The following is a 16,993-nucleotide window of genomic DNA, read 5'->3' on the forward strand; positions in this document are numbered from 1 at the left end:
TCAATTTTTGTTATTATTTTTTTTAAAAAATATATTAATAGTATTAATCCTGTCGTTTCACTGAATTCTTCTGAAATGAAGTCTTCATCCATTATTATCCATTAAATATCATAAAACATTAAAACTATCAATATACATTTTTTTAAAAAATAATAACAAGATATTAAACTATAAAAGGATGTGTTACTTAGGCAAAGAGAAAAGGGAAAAGTAAAGCAATTAGCCATGGATGAGTGCCATTGTTGAATACCGTATTAGTCATAGGTGGTAGGCACAGGCACAGCTTTTAAAAGATCAAAATAAAAAATAGGAATAATTTCAATTTTCAAAGGGAAAAGCCAACACAAAAATAACTTGTTGTATCAACGGCCGTGCTGTCACACACTCACTTATATTCGCTGCCACGACTACATGGGCCCACTCTATTTACGTTTTCCATTTTTTACGCACAACCCTTTGTCCCTTTCCTTTAGAATTTTTAAATATAAAAAATAAAAATTGCAATTAAACAATATTTATTTTTAAATTTAAAAACTCATTAAGATTTATATTTTGTTAAAAAATTCAATAACTAAATATTATTTTCGTCAAATACATATACATAAAAAAGTTTGAATATATAAAAATTACTGCATTTAAGTTATTAAAAATCAAAAGAAATTATTTTTTTAAGCAAATTATCATTTATATATTGAATTCTTACAGATCTGAATTTATGTCTAATAAAACTCGTATTTTTAGTTACTTTAATAAGTTTCCAATAAATAAATTAAATATATAAAATTTAGCTCGTTAATACAAAAACTAAAATTAATTTTTAATATTTTATCATGTTATCTTTTATAGGAATAATTATATTTTTTATCTCTAAAATTTGTTAAAAATTTAAAAGAAATTAATTTTATTTTATTTTTATTTTAAAATTTTTTTATTTGTATCAAATATATTTTTAATGACTAAATTTTTAACAATAATGTATGGTAATTCTGTTTGATTTATTTATGTTTAAGATTATTTTTGTGAAATTATTGCTAAATTAATTTTATAAATTAAAAAAAAAGTCATTGGAAAGATTGTTTTTATAAAATTATTATCGAATTAATTTTATAATTTTTAAAATTTTTTTTATTAAGAATAAATTTTATATAAATCTAAAAATTTTAGAATAAAATTAAAATAAAATAAAATTTAAAATTTTTTTTAAAATTTTATCAAATTTTTTTTAAAAAATATATTTTATTTTTTATAGCGTATATATTGTTTTGTAATAAAACGAAAAGAATACATAAAGAGTATGTAAGGATAATAAAATTGTGAAAAAATAAGAAAAGAAAATAAAAGATGAAGAAATTTTATTGATTGTTGATTGATTGGAATTGTAAATTATAAAAGTAAAATTAAATATACATAGAGTATTGACTTATAAAAGATAAAAATAAATAAAGATATGATAAAGATAAATAAAGATAAGATAATAATAATAAGGACTAAAATTATAACTGAATTGATATATTTTGTTGAGATGAATTTATGAATCATAAAATTTTTTTATTGTTATCATGGATTAAAGTTAAAGGGTAGTTTAATATTTTGATTCTACCAAATTATACGAGGAAAATCTACATTTAAAATCATAAATTAAAACAGAAACTGACTGGATCAACCACTCCGAAATTCCATTTCAATTTTAAAAATAATTAAAACAACTATTTTAGGTGCATGTACTACGGGGATTAAGTACACCGACTTAAATATGCACGAAATAAAATAAAGCAAATATAATCTTAATTTAAAAATTTTCGAAACATATAAAAGAATAACCATATATATAATAAAATCAAATACTAATTTATATATATAAACCTTTAACTATTACTTATTTATATACCTGTTGTTTCACACTTTGTTTAAACAGAGTTATATAGTTTAACACTTAACAAATCGCGTTATGTAATAAATAAATATTGAGTAGTTTAGAACTTTAGATTTTTTTCAGTATTTATCTATTTACTATTTTTTAAGAGTGGGTGTTAAGGTTTCTTAAATTTCGTGATTTGTAGCTATCAATTAGTTATTATTGGTATTTGTAATGATGTAAAATTTTATCTTATAATATAAAATTATTTAATTTTTTTTAGTGATTAAATACTGACCAAATTTTAATAAAAATATTCTTTCTAAACTTTTTTATTTTTTAATTCTACAGGATTAATTTATCACTGATTTAAATTTTAAATTAAAATTTTATGGTTATAATCAACAGTAATTAGATCAACCCAAATTAATTTTTAGAACTTTAGATTTAAGTCATTTAACTAATCAAAATCAGTTTGTTTGTTTTGAGTTTTGACTAAATTTTGATTTGGAATGATAAATTAAACCAAATTACAGGTAGGTGATTTTTTGAAAAAAGATTTTATATTTTTATGTAGAAATAAATAATTCACACGGTGACCAAACGTCACGTAAGACGTAACAGAATATAAACAAAACCGAGCCTAAATGTCGCATGCTTCTAGGGTTTTCAGTTTCCTTCCCCAGACCACCCCTTCCCCTTCCCCTTCCCCTCCCCCTTCCCCTTCCCTCTCCTATTTCTTTATCAACTGTGCTTAGCGCAGAGAGAGAAAACGAGAACCACAACAATCACATCATAAACAGAAAAAAAAATATCAAAGGAGAAAATCGCTCTTTTTTTTTTTTGTTTTTTAACTAGTGTTTTTATTCTCGGTCCTTTTTTGTTCTTCAGATTTGCTTCATCTGATTTAGGAATTTTTCTCGAACACCTTTTCTCCGATTCGATCTGTTTTTTCGTTCTCGAATTTTGGTTTGTGAGAGTTAAAGAGCTGCAAAAATCTCTGAGATTAAATATGAAGCGGGCAAGGAAATCGAAATCGAACAGGGTTTCGTGGGCTCCTGCGTCTAATTTGTGTCAGGTATAACCCCATAGCATTCCTTCATTAATCACTCTTTTAAGAAAGTTTTTATGCTTTCGATTTGTTCTTTTTTGTGTTCCCTCTCTCTCTGGTCGCTTATTGATCCTTTTCCTTCAGGGTTCTACGCCAATTCGATCTCTCTCAAATCCTTGTTTATTTATTCTCTCTTAAATTTTAATTTTATTTTCGTATTTCAAGTCTGTAAGTTTAATTGATAAAATAAAATCTGGAAATTTAGTTCATATATAAGAAAAATAAAATCTGGAAAATTAGTTGATATAAGAAAATATGTGAATTTGGTACAATGAACTTTGTAAAATTGAAAAAAAAAATAAAAGATAATGAGTATATTCATATTGTTGTTAGGTTTATTTAATTTTTCAAACTAAATAAGACTTATACCAATAATCATCAATCAACGTAGAATATTATTATCTTAATGGTCGAAATTTGAAAATTGTGCAATAATAATAATATAAGAACAAGATGGATCTCAAGAATTGGTGTGTCGGTGGGCAATTTTGTAATCTGCTAAACCTTTGATACATTGAATCGTATCAAGTGCCAGAGCTGGTGGGGCATGCGAGTTTCTCACCGAAGATCTTTATGCGATGCTTTTTTAATGATTATGAATTAAGAAATTAATTAATAAATATGAATAATAATTGATAGATAAGAAGCGTATACAATGTTACATTCATATGAGAAAAGAGGATGGCAACAAAATAAATAAATAATAAAAGAAGGAAAAGGAAATATGCATGTTCATATGATTATATAAATCACTAATTGACTATGAAAATTCACCAGTTATTTTTATGATAAAAAATTATATCTAAAAATTTATATATAATATAAAGTTAATATCTAAAAATCGTATAATTGTAGGTGGGCACCATCATTGATATATTAATATGACATAAGCTTATTACAGTTTTAGAATAATGAGTATTTCTGAAGTTAATTTGGAAAGTGCTCGGATATTGTACAAAGGATAGAGACTGGAACATAGGACTGTAACGTAGATTCGCCTAATGAATTGAAATCAATCCAGCTTTTTATGCATTGGTTGCCAATCCATTAAGATTACCTATAAAATAACTCTTGCATTACCACATAAGTGAAAATGAGATTGAGGATTCATTAAATATTTTCGGTAATAATAAATAATTGACAATTTGCTTTTGTAATTCATTTATTTTTTACAGATTTTTCTAAAAATTACCAAATTTATTCCAGACTGTATTGTTTGTTTCCCTGAGTTTTTTTATCTCACCAATTAAAGGTTGACATGTGAAAAATAAAATAAAGTTCTAATTTGCAATAATTTATTTTAAAAAAATAAATATATAACAAATACATTAAAAATTTTAATTTAATAATTTTTTGCTAAAAATTTCTCTAATAATATTAACAAGATTTTGTTAACAAAATTCTTTTTAAAAAATGATATTTAAAGTGATCTCTATATCATTAGGCCACAAACAACAGAAAGAGATTGACAAAAAGGACAAACGATATACGAAATATGAAGAACAAATAAGTGTTGTAAATAGATTCCATGCTTTTCAAATAGGAACACTGCTAGGACATGTTTGTGAAGTTGCATCATAACAAAAGCTTTTTTCTCAACCATTATGCTAGTGAATCTCGGCATGCAAAAAACTATGTGATTCCTGAACTTCTTGTTGAACTAATTGTCTACTTGTTTTGTATGATTATCTTGTCTCAACTGGTGGTGCTCCTGATAAATAGTTTTCAGCTTGCATGGTTCATTAATGATGATTTCTAAAATATAGGGAGATATAGCAAGCCTAATTATCCTTAATGAGAAAGAAAAAGCATTGTTTCGGCAAAACTGCTGATTTCAATTAAGCTAAATTTATATGATTGATATAAGAGTAATATTACAAATTTGGTGGTGAAGTTTATGACTGTGTGGTCTTGGTTAAGTAAATTCTATAACCTCATACTAAATTAGCAAACAAATGAGCCTCTCACATGGAACATATTGAGATTGTTCAGGAAGAAATCAAGTAAACTGTTGCAAGTATTTCGGAACAAAAGTTATAGAAGATTGGCATATGAAATTTTAAGCTTCTGATGCTATTGGCATAACAAGCAAAGAATGAAACTTGCTAGGACATGCATTTTTCTTTTTAAATGAATAGAAAACACGTTTGTTCAAAATGTAGCTGCTGGTGTTTAACATCATCTTTCAGAAGAATAAAAAATAGCATAAAAATCCTGAACTCATTGTAGTTTAAGATGATGTAGGCCACTAAAGCATTCTTGTTATTTCTCTGTTTTCTTGTTGGTTGACTTTAAGGAATATATTGGATGACTGATAAATCCATTTCAGCTTATTTGTGAAGTCTGTTTCTCCTCTTGGACTCTGACACTAGTGTTTACCTGACAGATCAAATTGTTTCTGTCTGACGACTGTCCTTCAAAAGTTGGACTGAAATCTCAAGATCATCTTCAAGCAAAGACATCTTCAATGTTGCCTTCAAGTACTAATGAACATATGGACTTACCTCCTGGATTTGAAGACAATCACTTCTTAAACCAGCCAAAGGTTGAACTCTCTCGCATCTCTCCAATTAAATGGGAGCGCCCTCCTCTGGTAATACTCATCAGCTCTTGATTAATCACACCATGTTGGATCTTTATTATTTCTCTATTGAAAGTTCGAATTATGCTTTGCAACTGTTCCACCCTGTTGCAATATATGTTAAGAGCTCTGTCTTGATTGCTTAAATATCTTTTGATCACAATTTTACTTGTTTCCTTTCTATTCAGTTTGCTTTCAGACATGATTGGCGCGTTGCTGCTGGTGAAGAAAGTAAGGAGAAAATGGATCAAAAGCTAAGAGAAATGAAAGTGCTTGAAGCAGTTTATCCTCGCATTTCTGCCATACCTCCCAGGTAATAAACAAACTGTCACATGTTACAAAGTCCTAGTATTAATTGATTTCCTGTTTTACTAATTTCAGTTTTTTTATTTGGTTGTGTAGCCCTTCTGTTTCTCATGATGTAGACAAGGAAGGTTATGATGATAACCACACTCCTCTCATCCCTATCATTCCCATTGAGGAGGAAGATTCGATGGATATTAATCCTGAAGTGTCAGACGCAAAACTCGCAGATACCCCCACTAAATTGCTGTCACAAAACTTGCAGCAATATATAGCAGCTGCAACACCTATTAATTCACAATGCAACACCTCTGCTGCTGTTCCCTTATCTGCAGGTGGAAACTCCATGCTGGCAATTTCTCCTGGTTCGGAACCAGATTTAGCTGCAGCCTCAGCTCTGGTAGCAGCAGCCATTTTGAAGAGTAATGAGCAAGGAAACCCAATTGATATGGATCTACTTGTTAAAATATTTAATGACCCAATAATGATAGAGAAATTGGTTAACCAACGGGGAACTGCAACCGCCACCATAACTACCTCTTCAAATACTGGGTTGAAATCTGCTGCTTCTGGGACTACACCCACAAGCACAGTTGGTTTAGTACCTTCTTCTGCTCCAAAGCAAGCAACTTCCTTAGCCTCCATGTTTCAATCTACACTTAATAAGCCAGCAATTCCCCCAGTTCCATTGTCTAGGCCTTCCTCTGGTAATTTAGTAACTAGCTCAGTTACCCTGCCTCCACAACCAACTACACAATCACCTTCACCTCCACCTCCACCTCCATCCACTTCTACATTTAATAAGCACAGGTCTGTCAACAATAACCATGTAACGAATGGAGCACTTCCCTCTTTAGAACCCCAGCCTCCTCCTCAAGATACAACTCTGTTATCTGGTATAAAGCGCACGTCATCATTACCTTGTGTGAATTCATCCAGTGAATTGAGCACAGTGCCTTTGAATTCAACTGCTGTGAATTTGCATGCAGGTGCGAACCAGGTGCGAGCAACGGCTGCCACAGTGGCTTATCAAACAAGTAGCACCGGTTCTTCTTTTGCAGTGAAGGATGCCAACTATTATAAGAACCTTATTAGGCAACATGGTGCAGATAAGCAAGACGGTCAAGAATCACTAATAGGTATCCGTCATAATAATTTCCAAGACTTTAAAATGCTACATAACCTTAAACAAAGGGAAGTGATATTCAAAAACCAGAAACCTTGCATATACTTTAACAGCTCAAGGGGTTGCCGAAATGGTGCAAATTGCCCCTATCAGCATGATATCTCAGCTCAGTGGGGAGCTGGTAATGACCTAGTGGCACAAAATGCAAAAAGAATGAAACTAGGTACAGAAGTTAATGGGAGGATATAATCTAAAGCAGCTTTTCAAATGATTAATAAACACAAAATGGAAAAAAAAAAAAAAAAAAAAACCTTTTTCTTGTTTCACCATGTACAGTGAACTTGCACAGACAAAAGGGGGACGGGGGAAGAGTGGAAATTGGGTTACAGTTAGGCTTTATCAGTTTTTGACATTTTTATCTTTTCAGTTTCTTTTTTTAAATTTCCTTTGGTGATAGGTTTCTAGATTTATTTTGGGGAATTCTCCTACATGAACAATGAGAACTTGGACCTTGGGTTGGTAGTTTTTTGTTTGACCGGGTCAGAGGTTTGGGTTTGACAAATTGGTGGTCTCTTTTGCTTTTGCATTACATTTGCTATGATGGTAAACCGGTTGACTATGTTTCGTGAACGGTGGCCATCTGCCAATGCCAACCCAGAACTGATAATGAGATGTAGTTAAACAATTAAAAACTATTAAAATTATAAGTAATTATGGGAAAGATGAAAATTCTTAAAGAGTACTAATCTCTTGCATTGAACAAGACTAAATAATTTGATGCCGAAGAATGATATGTATTTTAACAGATAAATAAGAATTTTGGAGATTTTGAATCCTTAATCTTGTATCAATTGAAGAATCTATCGATATAAAATGAACGAGAATAAGAGTTTTATTTTAACATCTAAACCTAAAGGGGATTAATATCAAAATTCGTCCTATCATAATATTTTTTGAGATATAACTGATTTATAATAAAATTTATTAAAAATTTATTTATTCATTTATATTAAAAGCTTCAGTAATAAGAAATTGTTAAAAAGTTAAAATATTTAATCTAAAATTTATTAGGTACTAACTTAGGTATTCACTCTCAAAATTATCAGCGAATAAAGACCAAAAAAAAAAAAAAAAAAACAACTGAACTAGTCAATGAATCCGGTTAACTAGTTTTATTGGAGATGGTAAATGAAAACATCATTCGATGAAAGTGACATCATGTTACACTAGTGTACCAATAGGCAAATAACACCTATTATATGATTTATTTATTTATCTATTAAATGTTTAAAAATAATAAAAATTGAATTAGTCAATATGACAAATAGCTTATAATTTAGGTTTGCTTTGATAAAATTTTATCTTTTTTAGTAGTTTATCATAGATATCTTTTGAAAGAGAGTTTTTCAAGAGTTACCGCATTTGTGTTTGATAAAATTAAATTAAAATTAAAATTAATTTTTAATAATAATAATAATAATTATATTTTATAAAATAATTTTTTAAAATTTAAAAAGATTATAATAGATATGAATATAAAAAAATAAATATTAATTAATAAAATTATATTAAATTTTTAAATTTTAATAAATATAAATAAAGTTTAAAAATTTTTTGTTAATTGCTTTTAAAAATATCTCCAATTTTTAAAAGCACAAATACATTATCTTTTTTATTTTAACAAAAACGAAATGAAGTGTTTATATTTTTAAAAAATGCAAATATCTTTTCAAAAAATTTTATGAATTTAAGCTTTAATTAAAAAAAATAAAGAGTAAAATATTATTTTTGTGTTGTCCTTAATATTTAAATCGTCCTATTTGTATACTTAAGTTTAGTTTGGTAAAATTTTTACTTTATAAAAGTTGTAGCATTTATATTTGGTAAATTAAATCAAAAATAGCTTTTAATAAACACAAGCAACATCAATTGCGTTTAGTAAAATAGCTTTTGAAATTTAAAAATACTATAATAGACATAAATGCAAGCATTAAATTTAAAAATTAGTTAACATATGAGGTTATATTAGACTTTCAAATTTTGAAAAATATAAGTCAACTTTGAAAAGCTCTATTTTAGGTGCTTTCAAAAGTATCTCAATCTTTTAAAAGCTACAAGAACAAGCACATAATTTTTTTTATTTATCAACCACAAAACGAGGAGATTGAGCTTTTAAAAAGTACAAACACCTCTTCGAAAAACTTTACTTAGGGGTGTGCATGGCCCTGCCCGGCCCAAAGACCCGGCCCGACTCCGAACACTTTAGGGACTAATTTGGTGTGATTTCACCGGGTTTAGGGCCGGGTAAGGGTCTAAAAAATAAATCCGGTCATTATTTCGAGTCGGGTCCGGGGCATAGCTCGAGTCACCCGAACTCGGCCCGGTGGCCCGGTCATCATACACAATTAATATGTTGTGTTATTAGTGATAGATGATGGCTATTTTTACGTGGAATTTAAGAATTGTAAAACTTAATATTTTGTATTATTAATCATTATATATAAGACTATAAGTTAATATTTTATGTTTAAAATGCATAAGACTTTAGACTAATGCATAATATTGTGTTATTTGTATTGATTTAAATATTTGGTGCTATTAGACAATATTAGTATTGATTATGGTTATACTTTAATTTTAGAGAATAGTTAGTTCTTGTTATACTTTTCTAAGTGAATTTTACCATGTCAAATAATGGTTAGAGAGTCTTGAAAATTTGGATATTTTCACATGCTAGCTTACAAGAAGGTATCAAGTTAATGTAATGTTGACGGCTCGGTTTTCACTCGATTTTTATTCGGTATAATCGTGGCCCAAAAGTGTATAAGTTTTATTGGGTTTAGTGTCGGATTCGGGTCTAACAAATAGACCCGATATATATTTCGAATCGAGTCTGGGTCACATCAAATCCGACTTCACCCGACCCATGCACACCCCTAACTTTACCAAACTAGCCTTAATGTTTTAAAATCCACTCAACATTATCTTGTGTTAGCTCTGTGTATATTTTACTAACGTGTTGCACACAAACGCTTTTGTTCACCTTGTCAAATGCTAGATATACAAATAACGAATTAAACGTTAGGAAAAATTTTAAAATTTAGTCCACATATTAAATACAAAAACGATATTTTATTTTTTTAAAAATTCATTATAGGATTAACTAATAATATTTGATTGTATTAGAAATATAATGAATTTGATTTTTAAAAAGACTTTTTAGTTCATTTTAAAAATAACAGAGTAACTTTTTAGAATTTATTTTAAAAATACTAAAATACCCTCTTATAATTAAAAAGTTTAATTGTATTAATAAAAATTATATATTTTAAATTTTTTTTAAAATAGTTAAAGTGCCTTTTTAGGATTAAAATTTTTTTAATTGTAACAGATAAGAATTTTGAATTTGATTTTATAAAAACTGAAGTACCTTTTTAATTAATGGTGGTTTTTTTCATATCCTAACTAATTAAGGGTAAAAATTATCCTTCTTTGTTAGCATCATTCAAGATTAAACATGTGAAAATTTAGTCACCAAAAAAAAAAAACATGTGAAAATTTAATGTCATATCATTAATAAGTAAATAAATTATATTTAAACCCAATAATTTATATCTTTTTATACTTTCATCCCCAGATATTAATTAAATTTAAAAGTATATTTTAATCAACTAGCTAAAAAAAGACTAAAATATCTTTTTGAGTAATATTACAAAAGACTAAAGTATCTTTTCTAATATATTCTTGTATAGAAACATTTTAATTTTAAGGAGTTAGGTGTTATCTTAACCTAAAAGCATATTTTATTCTTTTTTAAAATTGACTACAAAAAGATATTTTAATAATTTTAAAATTAATTTAAAGGATATTTTAGTTTTTATGAAATCAAATTCAAAATTTTATTCTGTTACAATTAAAAACTTTAATCCTAAAAGAGTATTTTAGTCTTTTTAAAAAAATTAAATTATCTTATTTTTATTAATAAAGTTTAGGGGTGAATGCGAATCAGATCAGATTGGATATGGCCAAATTTCGATCCGATCCGTACTAAAATTATCGGATCGGATTGGATCCAATATCCGCATTTTTTAAAGTTGGATCCGATCCGATCCGCACATTTGCGGATCGGATCGGATCAGATATATTCGCAAAACACAAAAATATTTTTAAAAGTTTATTTTCATTAAAATAATTTCAATAAAATTTATTTTTTCTATTCTTTTAAATATGTTTACTCTTAAAATAATATTAAACATACTTTTCTTAAATAATAAATTAAAATAATACAACGTATGTGATAATTATTAGTTGAAATAAAACATAAAAAGTATATGTACTTATTTATTTCTTTATTTTTGCGGATACGCGGATATGCGGATACCAACACAAAATCCGCAATCCGATCCGATTAGTGTGTGGATCCAATCCGAAAACCTTGCGGATCGGATCCATATTTGCAATTTTCGGATCGGATTCAGATAAACACCGCGAATATGCGGATACGATCCATGAACACCCCTAATAAAGTTAAAAAATTTAATTATAAAAGGTATTTTAATATTTTTAAAATAAATCCTAACGGAATACTTTGTTATTTTAAAATGAACTAAAAAGGTATTTTAGTCTTTTTTTTTTTTTTTAATGAACCCATTCTACTTCTAATGTCACAAAAAAAAAACACTATTAATTAGTCCTATAAAAATATTTTACTATTTTTGTCCTTTTTTAAAAAATAAAAAATATTTTTGTGTTTTTAACATTTGAAATAAGTCTCATAGTTGATCCTAATGTTTAAATTATTCTATTTATGTGCCTAACATTTTAAAATTGATTGAATATTGTCCTGCTATGCGGAGAAAATCGTCTACACGTGCAACCTCGTTAGTAAAATTTTAATAGAGTTGATTTTAAAACGTTAGGTCAATAATAGGACGATTTAAACGTTAAGAATAAATATTAAAGACGAAAATAATATTATATTCTAATAAAAAATATTTTTTTATAAGTTATACATGACGAAGGGTTTTTAGAAAATAAAGTTGTGCATTAATTCTTTCCATATTTCCGTTATATATAGTATATATTATACAGTATAAATGTATTTGTAAAAAGAAATACTTGTATATTTTGATTAGTGATTAATATATAGATGTAACTTTTAAGTAATTATTGTGCTCTTAAATAATTCTTTATTGATATAATTTCTTTTATAAAATCTACATTGGCTCATGGACTTACATTTTAGAAATCATATTTATAAAATTTTATTCTAGCTTCAAGATTTCTTAGGTAATTTTTAGAAAAATAAAAGTTTTAATCTATTTTATTCATGTTATAATATCAGTAATGTGAGTTATTTTTAGATTTTAATTTTGATACACTGTTAGTGTAAAACTCTTTTATATGTGTATTCAATTATATAATGTCATGTTAGTAAAAATAATTATTTTTTATATTCATCGCATAAACGGTCATCTAAGAGAACGATTATAATGTAAAACGTTTTACACTATTAGTGCATCAAAATTAAACTCTTATTTTTATTGTTTAAAGTTGATATAAAATATGAAAGAGAATCACTCAAATAAAGATGTTTAAAATGTCTTTTTTTAAGATATTTTTTAATAATTAAAATTCAATACATATAACTGATTAAATTGTATTATTTTTGTCAAAATTATATCAGACAAATTAATTTAACTAAAATTTTGATAAACTAAATTTTGAACCAGTGTAAATTAATATTTTTTTATAAAAAAATAATTATAATATCCCTATTATAAGAAATGATAAAATACTATAGAGTGGCTCCCAGCAATATGAAAATAATGTATACAAGCATGCAACAAAGTTCAAAACTCATAACAGAAAGCTCTACACGAATCTATTTTGGTGATAGTGGCTTCTAACATCAGGCTTTGCACCACACGTCAATGTGAGAGGGAAGGCGGCAATGCTCCCAAAATTAATAATTTATATATATAAGTCTCTAATTTTTAAGTTTGGTCTCCTTTTAATTTTTAATTTTTAATTTTTTTTTCTTCTTAATTTATATTTTTTATGTTGTCCTCTCTCAAAAAAATTTTTAGCTCCGCCCTTAGACTCCACAGTCCACAATGTCTATTGCGTGCAACGATGTAGAATCCAAAGCAAACGTTATTATTGTCTCCGTGGATTCCATGAAATGAAAGCTGGAAGAGTTTTAGGTATATCAAAAATACCGTGTTCCAGTTATTTTAATTGTTGATCTGAATTATAAAAAGTATATATAACATATATTAATTAAAATCAACGGATTAAAACAACTGAAATACCAGTATTTTCAGTACGTACACCTGATAACTTTCCAAAAAAGCTTTGGAACACCGATCTTATGATAGCACATCAACCACATCTAGATCTCGAGAAAGTAGCAGTGCCAACATTGTTCATAATGTTGCCATGCATGCGTCAGGAGTCGGATTTACCAGGCGGCATCAAGCTCTGGTGCACTTATGAAAGCCGTTGGATGAAAAGGGAAGCGTCAGCGTGGTTTTGATGAGAAAGAAAACAAGCCAAGAGATTGATCAAGAAAAAGTCTGGGCCAGTAATCTTATTGAATTTTAGCTAGCATGTAATTAATCTCACACCATTAAATCATCATTGATAGCTATTTAATGATTACTAATCACAAAAGTTGCTACCCCTTAACATTGCATCAATCATGTCACTGATTTTTTTTCGCTACTGAAAGAAAATTATCCGTCGTTCTACACAGTTCGAAATACAACTCAATGCGCATTACAAAATAAGTCGGATTTCGTATTACGCTTTAAGCACAATTTTGCTACTTCCATCTTTAACCAACAATATATATTTTACAGAGAGGTTTAAGTTACTTCAAAATAGCAAGCGTTGATATTCCATGCATTCAGCAGTTTTAATTTCGTGCACGTGCACGGGCGCCCGCGCGGAGGTTAACAAAAATACTCTATGCAACTAATTGTGATGATTACGGTTACGGATAAGGCTAAAAACACTTATTCTTTCACCTAAGAATAATTAGGACACTTATTAAGAAAGTAATAAAAAAATAGAATAATACTATACATTCAAATTTTTTTGTTAACCAAATTTAACTAAATTAGTCTAATAAAATAAAAATTAATTATAACTAACATTATTTTAAATTTTATTGTTTAACTTAGTTAAATTTAATTCATAAAAAAAAACTTGAATTTATAGTATTATTTTAAAAATTATCATTCAAAATCTAAAAATTTTATAAATATATTATATTTGTTAAGAAATTAGAAAATACATATTTGATTGCATATTCATTTGTTACTTGTGGCAAGAGCACTTGTACTTACTGTGAAATTTATTATTTTCCGAAGAAATAAAAATAAAAACCTAATAAACTCGTCAAAAAGTTGGTGCAAAAAGAAAAAAACGAAGAATAATTTAAACTAACATTCAAATCCATTCAATCATGCTGAAATTGCAATGGGAATTTTTGTTATATTATATTATACTTGTACATAATAGAGAGTGCAAATGTCATATGTCAGCATTCAACCATTCAAAGTTACGCATACAACTTCCAATTATAGAGAAAACAATAAAGCATCAATCATCCAAGGTTACGGCTATGCCATGTCTAAAATATTCGGTTAAGAAATATCCAGATGAACAATACTCGCACCAATCTAAAAAAAGATGTAATCTGTTCTCTCCAAGCAGGAGGAGCAACACAAAATTACTCCATGGTCCTGCAGTAATCAACCTGTTCTCATGATTATGTGAACTCCACTATCAGTATCCACTATGTCGCTTATCTCACCAACTTTCAGAGCGTAAGTTGCTTCTTCAAAAGGCTTCTGCATCTGGCCACGGCCAAAAGGACCTGCTTCCAAGAAATCAATTGATTCTCTCAGATTTGCAAAATTAGATACAAATGCAAATATTGACAGAAGGATCCAAGTCTAAAACATGGAAATAGAAGATGGTCAGGGATGGGGATATCAGATATGTAATCATGAAAAATTGAAAACAGGTAACAATAACTACCGCATAATACATACTTGACAAATTTACGCAATTTAAAGATCATTCAACCACAGGCTTTGTAAATTGAATTCTAGCAATATATGTTTTATCGACAGTTAGTCATAATTAACAGTCAAAGAACTACTGCACTGTTGTCATATATAAACTCTTTTAGTCTGTGTTCTGTACAATGACAAGAAATCATATCATAATCACACTTTGTAGAGATTAGAGAACACTAACAGCTTAGCTTTGTTCCATTAGGGGGGTTCGATATTCCCCATGTAGAGAGAAGATAGAACATATTACTTTGACAGGTGAAAATCAGACTGATTTTATTCTAAATTCAACACAAGTAAAAGAGTTTAAAAAAGAATTCTCCATTTATGGAAGTCTGCTGGAGAGAGACACAAAGGTGAGCTTCTGTATGCGTGTAGGTGTGAACGAAAAACTTTAGAAGTTTAAGTCTGAGGTTCCGTTAAAACATCAACAATCAAACAAGCAAACCATGCCTCTTGCACAGTACTTCAAATTAGTTACAATCAGCTACGAAATTCAAAATAGTTAGACCAATGGCATGACATTTTGAGCTGACTTTGTTTCTCAGTAGTAACCACTAACCACACATGGCAAAAAATTCATACAATGGAATGCCAGAGCCCGCTGTATACAAGAGTAATCGAAATAAAACGCTCAAGATCAGAAGAGATTCAATTCTCACAGGGGAAGGCTTCGGGTACCACTGGATACTAAAGTCCCCGCAAATCAAGAGCAAGTATTAAGACAAAAATTAAGGGAGCAAAATAGGAGCATCCACGGTTCATAGAACCTTAGATAAGGTAAAAAAAAGCTAAGACTAGACAACTCCCCCCCTCCCCCCCTCCACGGTTCTACCATTTAGCGTCTTCGGCGTGTGGAATTTCCTATCTCTTATGTAATTTTCCAACCTTCACTATGAATGGTAACATATTTATTGAGACTAATGCGACTTGTGTCAGTTACCAAAAATGACTCGACCACTAACTCAGTCCCGCGGGACATTTCTAACACAAGGCCGAAGATGGAATCGAAGAATATTTGCAACCACTCTCGAACCATCACATGGATTCCAACCCAACTGCCCATGATATAGTAAGAACGGAATGGAAGGGGGCAAAAACATGAACGATTCTATACGCAGACGTGAAAGCTCTATTGATATAAGCATACATTCTAGCCTATATCTTTATTTTGAGAGGAACGATTCCATCGTCTGAGACCACACATTCCTATGGTATCCAATTATTCATCCATCTTAGAGCTAATCCCTAATATGATTACAAATAACAAATTGCAGAGTGAACAACGACAATTTATAATGATACCTAATTACTCAAGCAAGATCTAAACATAATAGAAAATGTTAACAACGCTTTTCATTTCCTCTACTAAATAAATAGATATTTTCCCGGTTAAATTTGGAATTATACGAAGAAGAGAGGGACTGACCGAGATCTCCGCCGCGCTTGGCAGAGCTGCAATCGGAGAAGCGAGAGGCGATGTCCTCAAACTTGGCTTTGCCAGAAACGATGTCGTCACGGAAGGCCTTTAGCTGAGAGACGGCGCTGTCTCTGGTGGTGTTTTTGATGACCTGGCCTTCTGGATCCTTCCACGACGCCTTGCGCCTCGAACCTTGGTGCTTCACCAGTATGTGCGATGCCCTAACCTCACCTCCATCACCACCGTGCCTGTTGCTAGACGACGACATCTTCTTCGTCTTCTTCAGATGCTGCTTATGCTTCTCCTTCTGCTCCGCCGGCACCACCGGAGACTTCTTCCTCTTCCGATCGGACTCTATCTTCGCCGGAATTCCAGAGAGAGTGAGAAGAGATGTGTGAGTGAGAGGGCTCCGATTCAGAATCGCGAGTGCGGAAGCTTCAGCTATTTATAGAGTGGTTGGTTCGGGCTTCACGAAAAGGAAAGTAGTGAGGAAGAGATAATGTGTTCCCC

The 16,993-nt window shown here is 29.4% G+C and overlaps 2 protein-coding genes across 3 annotated transcripts; one reads left to right on the top strand and one right to left on the bottom strand.

The window, feature by feature from the left end:
* Positions 1 to 2,447: 2,447 nt before the first annotated feature.
* LOC107642947 (zinc finger CCCH domain-containing protein 6) lies at positions 2,448 to 7,697 on the top strand. Of its 2 annotated transcripts, XM_016346461.3 has the most exons (5): positions 2,448 to 2,933; positions 5,353 to 5,559; positions 5,736 to 5,860; positions 5,950 to 6,746; positions 6,840 to 7,697. In XM_016346461.3, the coding sequence occupies exons 1-5, from the start codon at positions 2,868 to 2,870 to the stop codon at positions 7,223 to 7,225; spliced, it is 1,581 nt and encodes a 526-aa protein (XP_016201947.1). In that variant the 5' UTR covers positions 2,448 to 2,867; the 3' UTR covers positions 7,226 to 7,697. The 2 variants fall into 2 exon arrangements, with proteins under 2 accessions (XP_016201947.1, XP_016201946.1); XM_016346460.3 differs by having other exon boundaries at positions 2,461 to 2,933; positions 5,950 to 7,697.
* Positions 7,698 to 14,448: 6,751 nt separating this feature from the next.
* On the bottom strand, positions 14,449 to 16,993 carry LOC107642948 (peptidyl-prolyl cis-trans isomerase Pin1). The gene is made up of 2 exons (XM_016346462.3): positions 16,493 to 16,993; positions 14,449 to 14,861 (listed from the first exon to the last, which is right to left on the bottom strand). The coding sequence occupies exons 1-2, from the start codon at positions 16,749 to 16,751 to the stop codon at positions 14,737 to 14,739; spliced, it is 384 nt and encodes a 127-aa protein (XP_016201948.1). The 5' UTR covers positions 16,752 to 16,993; the 3' UTR covers positions 14,449 to 14,736.

The sequence above is a fragment of the Arachis ipaensis genome, chromosome B5 (assembly GCF_059453495.1).
Source record: "Arachis ipaensis isolate K30076 ecotype BB chromosome B5, ASM5945349v1, whole genome shotgun sequence".
In the NCBI taxonomy this organism is placed as follows: domain Eukaryota; kingdom Viridiplantae; phylum Streptophyta; class Magnoliopsida; order Fabales; family Fabaceae; genus Arachis; species Arachis ipaensis.

What these genes read in the sequence shown, in the direction of transcription:
- LOC107642948 (XM_016346462.3), bottom strand. Translation starts at nt 16,751, where the DNA reads ATGTCGTCGTCTAGCAACAGGCACGGTGGTGATGGAGGTGAGGTTAGG. An exon ending in CAAGCGCGGCGGAGATCTCG is followed by an intron (nt 14,862 to 16,492) that starts GTCAGTCCCTCT and finishes TCTTGGAAGCAG; the next exon opens with GTCCTTTTGGCCGTGGCCAG.
- LOC107642947 (XM_016346460.3), top strand. Translation starts at nt 2,868, where the DNA reads ATGAAGCGGGCAAGGAAATCGAAATCGAACAGGGTTTCGTGGGCTCCT. An exon ending in AATGGGAGCGCCCTCCTCTG is followed by an intron (nt 5,560 to 5,735) that starts GTAATACTCATC and finishes CTTTCTATTCAG; the next exon opens with TTTGCTTTCAGACATGATTG. An exon ending in ATTTCTGCCATACCTCCCAG is followed by an intron (nt 5,861 to 5,949) that starts GTAATAAACAAA and finishes TTGGTTGTGTAG; the next exon opens with CCCTTCTGTTTCTCATGATG.